This window comes from Monoraphidium neglectum (assembly GCF_000611645.1).
Source record: "Monoraphidium neglectum strain SAG 48.87 unplaced genomic scaffold scaffold02614, whole genome shotgun sequence".
NCBI lineage: Eukaryota > Viridiplantae > Chlorophyta > Chlorophyceae > Sphaeropleales > Selenastraceae > Monoraphidium > Monoraphidium neglectum.
Window position 1 is genome coordinate 1,403 of NW_014011014.1, and position 7,789 is coordinate 9,191.

General features: G+C 64.8%; 3 protein-coding genes across 3 annotated transcripts in view; 2 read left to right on the forward strand and 1 right to left on the reverse strand.

Annotated features, from left to right (window-relative positions):
- MNEG_11152 (hypothetical protein) overlaps positions 1-293 on the forward strand; it is a gene marked incomplete at both ends in the record, with an annotated part of 1,567 nt that extends 1,274 nt beyond the window's left edge. Inside the window, one exon of the mRNA XM_014040374.1 lies at positions 91-293. Coding sequence (XP_013895828.1) covers positions 91-293 — 203 coding nt within the window. The remainder of the gene's footprint in view (positions 1-90) is intronic.
- Positions 294-1,391: 1,098 nt separating this feature from the next.
- Positions 1,392-3,512, reverse strand: MNEG_11153 (hypothetical protein; the record flags this gene model as incomplete). The annotated part of the gene is made up of 6 exons (XM_014040375.1): positions 1,392-1,907; positions 2,140-2,215; positions 2,446-2,477; positions 2,709-2,901; positions 3,107-3,252; positions 3,498-3,512. 6 exons carry the CDS (start codon positions 3,510-3,512, stop codon positions 1,392-1,394), a joined length of 978 nt encoding a protein of 325 aa, XP_013895829.1.
- A 2,241-nt stretch (positions 3,513-5,753) lies between these two features.
- MNEG_11154 (hypothetical protein) lies at positions 5,754-6,802 on the forward strand (the record flags this gene model as incomplete). Its single annotated transcript, XM_014040376.1, has 2 exons — positions 5,754-5,877; positions 6,117-6,802. 2 exons carry the CDS (start codon positions 5,754-5,756, stop codon positions 6,800-6,802), a joined length of 810 nt encoding a protein of 269 aa, XP_013895830.1.
- Between the last annotated feature and the right edge of the window lie 987 nt (positions 6,803-7,789).

Here is a 7,789-nt window from a genome sequence, read left to right on the forward strand (position 1 = left end):
CGTCAGGAGAGGTCCACACAGCCGCCGCCCCGCCCCCTCAACCGCCGCCCGCCGCCCGCCCCCCTGTCGCGCCTCTCTCCTCCCCTGCAGTCGGCGTCGCCTTCGGCGCCGCGCTGCGCATCGCGTGGCGCTGGCGACACCCCCGCAGCGCGGACGCGTACGCCGCCCTCGTGGGCGGCGCCCTCATCGCCGGTGACGGCGTCTGGGGGGTCGGGCGCGCGCTGCTGGCGTCTTTTGGGGTGGCGGCACCGATTTGCATGAGCTTCGCGCCTGCTCCCTCGGCCGTGCCGTGAACATGATCATCCTGTTTACAGCAGATGATCCTGTTTCTACGCGCCGCAGCCGGCACCCAGGCGGCAGCGACGCGCTGCCCTTGCGGGCGCGCCCCGTGGCGCGCCGGACGCACCTAGCCGTCCGCGCGCGCTCGCTGCGTCTGTGCGGCTGGCGCTGTGCCGCTCGGCGCCGGGGGCTGTCGGCTCGTCTTTTGATGGTGGCTGCAGTCGTGCGCAGTTTGCTGCAGCTGCATCCCGGCACATGGGATCGCTTCAAAGCGCAGATCCTCATTTATTTATTGGCCCATGGGCCGCTCACTTGTGTGCGCGTGCACGCCTGCAACGACTTGATTCCAGTATTGCGGGCCAGCGTCGGCCGCGGAATCCCAGGATGTGGTCAATCGATTACCCCAGGGTGCTGCCCTGGCCAGACCAGCACACCCCGTACATTTCCTGCGCATCAAGGCGCCCGCACCGCACGCAGGCACTTCCACACTTCCACACAGATTCGCAGGCGTGTCCCGTGCCAGGCTTTGTTTGCGCCCCCGTGCAGAGTTGGGAGGCCCATCGGGCGCGGGCGCGCTGCCGTCCCGTGCGCCTCGAGCGCCTGCAAACGGCGAGTTTGAGATTACTGCAGGAGCCGCTGCCCTTGGGCCCCCCTCGGGCTGAAAGGAAAGGACGCAGCATTTGCCTTTTTGGCCCTCTGCTGGCGGCCGCCCCGCCCCGCTCGCAGCACCCATTATTGCCCCACAATTGTTGAATTTGGGGCGCAATAGGACGACAGGTTCAGAGTGGCACAGGCCGCACAGTTCAAGGGGCGACGAGGGCCGCCGCGGCAGCAGCGAAGCTTGTTCTCACTGCGTGACAGCCGACAACCCAGGTTAGACTTGGCTTGCCGCGCGCCCCGCCCACCTTACAACTTGCATACCAAACTTCCCCTTACGTCACTGCCTGATGCATGAATGTTGTTGTTTTGAGTGTCGGAAGCATACAAGAGAGTAAACAGAATCCAACGAGGCATGGCATAAGCTCCATGCACCACGCACACAATGACACAAACGCTGGCCTGGGGGCAGCGCTTTCAATCTCGACACGTGCCAGCAGCCGGCCATTCGGCCCTCACGACAGCCGCCGCTTGCGCCGCACGCGCCCGCTCGTGGCGTCCGCCATGACCTCCTCCTCCTGCAGCCCGTTGGAAAGCATCCACTGCTGCAGCGGCAGCGGCGTGATGGAGCTGCTGTCGCTCGGTGCACCCCCTGCCGGAGGGGCGGCGGCCGACGCCGCTCTGCTGGCGCGGCCCCTGGCCCGCGGCGCCGGCTGCGCGACCGCAGCAGCACCCAAGGCCGTGGGAGCATTCCCCGTCCCGCGCGGCCGCTTTCCTTGCTGCTGCTGCTGGTGCTGGTGCTGCTGGTGCCGCTGCTGCTCCTGCTGCTGCTGCTGCTGCTGCTGCTGCTGCTGCTCCAGCCCGCCCGCCGCCGCCTGCCGTGGCTTCACGAAGATGTATGCGTTCAGCTGCCTCTGGCTGCCTGCCAGGTGCACTGGGAAGGTCTTCAGCAGATCCAGCTCACCGAACCCCAGCTCCTGCATGGCGGCCTGCGGCGGCCGCCTGAACGCGCGCTGCACCACGGCGACAGACTGCCGGTGGGAACGGGGGCCGGCGGCGGGGAGCGTGGGGAGCCGCTGCCAGTGAGACACAAGGGGCGGGAAGCTCGCGCCGCCCGCCGGGCGCCCTGCCGGCGCCGGACCAGGGCTGCAGGGCGCCTTGCACCAAGCGGCCCCTGAGCGCGACAGAGCTGCTCAGCCTCCAATCCCTTGCGAGAACACCAGCAGGGTGAAGAAACCAGCTGCCCGCGTTGGAGCCGCGCACCTGCAGGCTCGGGGACGCCAGGAACAGCGCTCCAAAGGCGACCTTTGCCGTGCGTGGCATGCCCTCCCAACACGCGCTGCGGGGCCGCATGGGGGAGGAGAACGGGAGGAGGTGCGGCGCGTCGCAATTTGTGCAGTGCCGAGTGGCGCGGCACGAGCTGCGCGGCCTCCTGCGTGGAAGGCAGAGCGGGGAGCCAGGGCCAGGGCAAGGCTGCGGCCGGGACGAAGGCGGCAGCAAGTGGCACCCAGCCCAGCTGCCGCCACCAGCCCGTTTATCAGGCGCGACCCATGCCCTCGCCTCGCTCACTAGGCGTGGGTGGCGGGCTCGAGCGTGGACAGCTGCATGGGTTGCGGGGTTTCAGGTCGGTGGGGCGCGTGAGACTGACGAACCCTCAAACAGCTGTACGCATACAAGCTGACACTTACAGTACCGCAGCCGCTGGCCACCCCAGCCCAACGCTCCTGCCCTCGTCACCCCCAACCCCGCCCTGCCGCTGCAACCCCCCTCCTGCCCTGCCGCCGCGCCCCTCCTCCCTGCCGCCACCGGCCCCCCGCCCCTCCGCCGCCCACCCGCTCGACCGCCACGCAGACCATGGACGGCGCCGCCGCCGCCGCGCCGCCGCCGCCGGCCGGTAGGCCCGCGCCGGCCATGTCCCTGACGACTAGCTGCACATAGGCGCGCCCCTTGCTGCACTTGACAGGGTCGATTTCGACGCCCCAGGACGCCCCCACGCCGGGGTGGTGCATCGCGTGGAGCAGCGGCCTGAGGGGCGGGGCCGGGGACCGACGGGGGGCCCATCTGAACGCTGCCAAGGGCTGACGCGGCGGCCGCACGCGCGGTGCTTGCTGGTCGCGGGTGTGGTCGGCCGGGAGCTAGGGCTGGGTTGCCGCCAAAATTGGCGGCCCATTCGCGCCGTGCAGGGGACCACCGGGCGCGCGCGCGCGCGCGTGCGCGCGCCCCTACGCACCTTCCGATGCCGGCGCCGATGTCGACGAGCACGCTGCTGCTGCTGAGGCCGCACACGTCCGCCATGGACTCCATGATCTGCTGCACTCCGGCGCGCGTCAGCGTGCCGTAGCAGCCCTCCACGCCCTCGCCGCCGCCCACCTTGTTCTGCAGGCGGGGGCGACATGGCGCGCGCTCGCGCGGGGGGCACGAGGTGGCGATGAGGGGCCGGTTTGGGGTTGGCGGCGCAGCCATCGCTGAATACAACAGCATATGTCAGGACCTGTCATGTTGTTGTGATCACCACGACTGCTAATTCAGCGCCCCCATCAGCAACAGCAGGGAGGGCAGCAGCAAGCAGCGTTGCGCATCACACTTGCTCGCGGTCAACAGGCCGCTGCTCAGCCACCCACCTCAGCCCGCTGCATGCTACGATACAAAGTATCTAATGATCCCAATACGCGCGCGCACGGCACCGTGGCGGCCATCCTTCAAGGAAGAATTCGTTTCAAATGAGATCTCTACCGTGCAGGTCCAGCAGATGGATTAATATCGTATCCGTTGGATTGCTTGGATCCGGAGGAACTGAATCAGGGCGTATATGACACTGTACACAGCTGCTAGAACACTTGCACCACGTTGTGATCTCGTCAAACCAAGTCTCAGCTGCCCGCCCTTGCCGTCGCATTTTCGAAGGTGCACCACCAGCAATCCGACGTTACGCATCTCTGCCAACGCATACAGGACTACCACCCGCGGTCATGGCCTCTCGGGGCTGCCCAGCTCCGCGCCACGTCTTGTGCTTCGACCGCGGCGGCAACATGCTGCTTTCGCGCTCCTGGGGCGGCGTCGACGCGCTGTCCTTCCCGGTCGCCTCTCTGATGCCTTCAATCCACGCGTATGCGAACGACGGAGGCCTGGGTGTTGAGCATGTGGTGCTTGAGCACTGCGCCATCACCTTCCGTAGGTGCGTGGGCCAACCCCTCCAGAGCGGCTGCTTTCGCCTGCAGCGAGCCGAGGGCAGACGCATGCCATAGTGATAGTAATGTCAGTGGTCATCCACCGTACGCTCTGCACGTACCCTGCAGGGGCGCTGAATCTCAGCTCCTGTGGGTCGTGATCAGCAACGAGGAGGAGGAGGATGTTGCCCGAGGAATCAAGGCACGGCGCGGCGCCGCTGGCGTTGGGGTGGTCGGCCATGTGTCCTTGCGCCCGCGATTGGCAGGCACGCCTGCACCTACATTTGCTTCAGTTGCAGGCCAAGCTGTACTTGTGCTGTCGCCGTGAGCTCCGCCGCACACGACTTTTTGCACCGTACTCTTGGCCCATCGATCTCTTGCCCAGCAGGCGTCGGACGCGCTGCTGCTGTCGTGTTTGGGGGCGAGCGCTTTTGAAGTGGCGCAGCCCTATGAAGTACTGAAGCGGCGGGTCAAAGGTGAGCCCAAGTGATGGGTTCAGACCTATCCCTGCGCCCTGTGAGAGTGCGCACTGTAGGAGTGCCCCGTTTGCACGATCAGATCGTTCCTCGTTCAGAGCTTTCGTTGTGCCAGCGGCCAGCTCACCCAGCAACTGCAATGTTGCTACCCTTCAGGGATTGCCACGCAGTGCTTTGGGGCTTTTGAGGCAGCGATGCAGCATTTAAGCGTCTAAGACAATGGTATGTCCCAAGCCTTGTCGGCTGGTCGGTGAGGATGACCATGCAACAGTTCAAGCAGAGGCCTGCACATCAGACAAGCCCAGGTTGGTGTTTCCCTGCCTGAGGTTAACCTAATACCGATTTTTTCATAGTGCAATACGTGATACCTGTGGTTCACACCTGGTGCCTGCAGCTCCGCGTGGCTGCCGGTCGCAGCGGGTTTGCTTGGCCGCGATTTCCCAGACTTGCAGGCTATATGGGTTGCATCATCACGAAACGTCATGATTGCGAAAATTCAATGCATATGAGCATAAAGCAAGGCCATACGCCCGTCACGCTTGCCCACCTCGACGACGATCAATCAGTCCTTGTCGCTGATGGACCGCACCAGCACAGGGGCGGGCTATGAGCCCGACGGCTGTCCTGAAGTACCATCCAGGTGATGGTTGTACGACGCCGCAGGAGCCCGCCAGCCGGCTCGGCCACGGCTCCCTGGGACTTGCCTCGGGCGGCGCCGGCTGCAAGTGCAGCTCCACCCTGCCGTCTCACCTTGCGCGCAATCACCCGCCAGGGCGCATCACCATAGCGTTGATGTTGTGCCGAAGACACACAAAAGACACCTCCTCTGTGCCCCATCGCCGCGCTTGCCGCAGCAAGCGCTTGTCAAGGTGCCTGCGGCTGGTGCCGTGGGTGGTATTCCTGACAGTCGGCATTTTTGCCACGGGCATCGTGTTCTGGCTCGTCGGGACCATCCAGACGCGAGACTTGACAGTCCGTATGGCCCAGGCCCTTGGCGTCGAGGACTCGGCTACCAGGCGAGTGTGCTGTGCCGCCACGCCGGCCTCACTACATGTCACACTGCCCGCACACGCCGCGGGGTATACCCCCTTGGCCTGCGTGAGAAACAACGTTGTATGCGTCCGTATATTGGTAGACCATTATTACTGCCTGTTGCATGCACAACATGTCCCTTGTTGCTCACTCCACGCCGCACATGCGTATGTACGTCAACCGCAGCTGGATCCACAACACGATGACGACGGTCATGATTGCCATGACCATCGGCGGCTCCAGCATCGTCGGCCTTGCGCTGCTGCTGTCCCTCGTCCGCACCGTCGAGCGAGGACTGTTGCTCGGCGCGTGCGGCGGCGGCGCTGGTGAGCGCGCCCGGCGATCAAGCCAACAGCTGCATCCTCCCGGGAACCCTGTTAAATCGACGGCTGGCTGTGGTCAGGACCTTGGCAGCCGTGCAGATCGCACGGCCCATTCACGTTGCTTTTGACGGTTTGGCCCCAGGTTTTTGGCAACGTACTGCTCGCTGCTCCGCTGCTCCCCTCGATGACAAGCCCTCCGCTGAATGCCTTTCTGCCTACTGGCCGCTCGCCCCCTCCCCCAGACGCTCCCCCTGAGCCGTGGCTGTTTCGCGCATACCAGGTCGTCGCCGCCGCCCTCAACCTCCTCGTTTGGTTGCTGCTCGTCGCCTGCGTCGGCCTCCTCGCCGCCGCGCTGCTGCTGTGGGGCGGCTTCGAGGCGGCGGCGCGCTCCATCGACGCGGGCGTCAGCGCTTCTGATGTCATCCTGCAGCCGACTGGGCTCACCCTCAGCTCGGCCAGCGACCTCACAGCGCGCGTGATCGCGTCGCTCGGCGACGCGTCCCTCGCGTCGCTGATGTCTGGCGCCACGGGACTGCCATTCACGCCGGTGTGCGCGCCGGTGTGCGTCAACGCCGGGTCTTTCGCGCCGCTGCTGCGCATGCGCGAGTCGTGCGTCTGCGGCGGCGGCGTGATCGACGACGTGCGCGCGCTGTCCGCGGCCGGCGCCAAGCAGGCCGCCATCGGCTTCGCCGGCGCGGCGGCGATGTGGCTGGCGTCGTGCCTGCTGCTGGTGATCTTGACCGGGCACCACGTGACCGCAGGGTTTGACCGCCGCAGCGCCGCGTTTCTGAAGGAGCGACGCGCAGAGGAGTACAACATGGGTTTCAGCGCCAATCCCAAGGACTGCATCCCGGCGGAGGAAAGCTCCGACGTTGTTGCCGCAGGGGCGGACCAGCTGCCATCTAGGCTGCGGCCCTCGGCTGTTTGAGCCACCGCCCATCAACGCCCATTCTTGACGCCTGCATTTGCACCCACTCTGTGTCCCCGCGGTCAAGCGGTCGGCATCCATGCTGTCAACTCGCAGCAATAAAACGAGCACTTTGCGGCCTTTGACCCCTGTCAAACTTGCTCAGCAGGCTGGTGTCTCCGTCTGACATGCTGCACACGACAGAAGCGGCTGCTGGTGCGCCGCCACCTGATTTGACCCTCACTTTTCTGTAGTTGCAGGGCCAAGCCTCCTGTTGGCTGGTCTCCCTGCTGCTGCTGCTGAATGCAGCAGCAGCTAGACCTTCCCTTTTCTCCTCTCTGTTCCCTGCACCCTGATGTATATGTGGACGCAAGTAACAGGTGATGTGACAATCTACAGCCACAGGTTGCATCGCACGGTGCAACACATCTGTTTGCAAGTGCTCATGCCCCTGATTGAAGCATGAGAGTCAGAAAGTATAGAACTGCCAGCTGGCTAGGGGCACATGAAGGAGTGCGCAGTTGCAGGGCCTCTCTGCAAGAGGTGCAATCAACAGCAGCACTCCTGGTGGTACTAGATGCAAGGCGCTCGGTGCCATACCTGTGCCATTTAGGTCTGTATGCATACAAAACAAGCTGCTGCTGCTTCTACTGCCGCAATAAAAAGAAAGGCAGTGCCGACGCCGCTGATGCTACAATAATCCCCTGAGAAACACATGCACGCGCGCGCGCACACACACACACACACACACACACGCACAGGCGCGCGCGTGTGCACACATACATGATCACACACAAACTTACATGCCTTCACACCTGCACAGACACGCATCACACCCGCACACCTGGTTTTGCATCCTAACATTGCCGCGGGTATCGGGTCAATTCAAGGCGGTGGCTGCTGCAACACCTGGCCTAGGGGCTGCACGCTGTGTACTGGCCGCCGGTGCCTTCGCCGCCGTCGCCTCCATGGAGTCCCCGAGCCGTCTGTTGCATTGAACGCATCCCC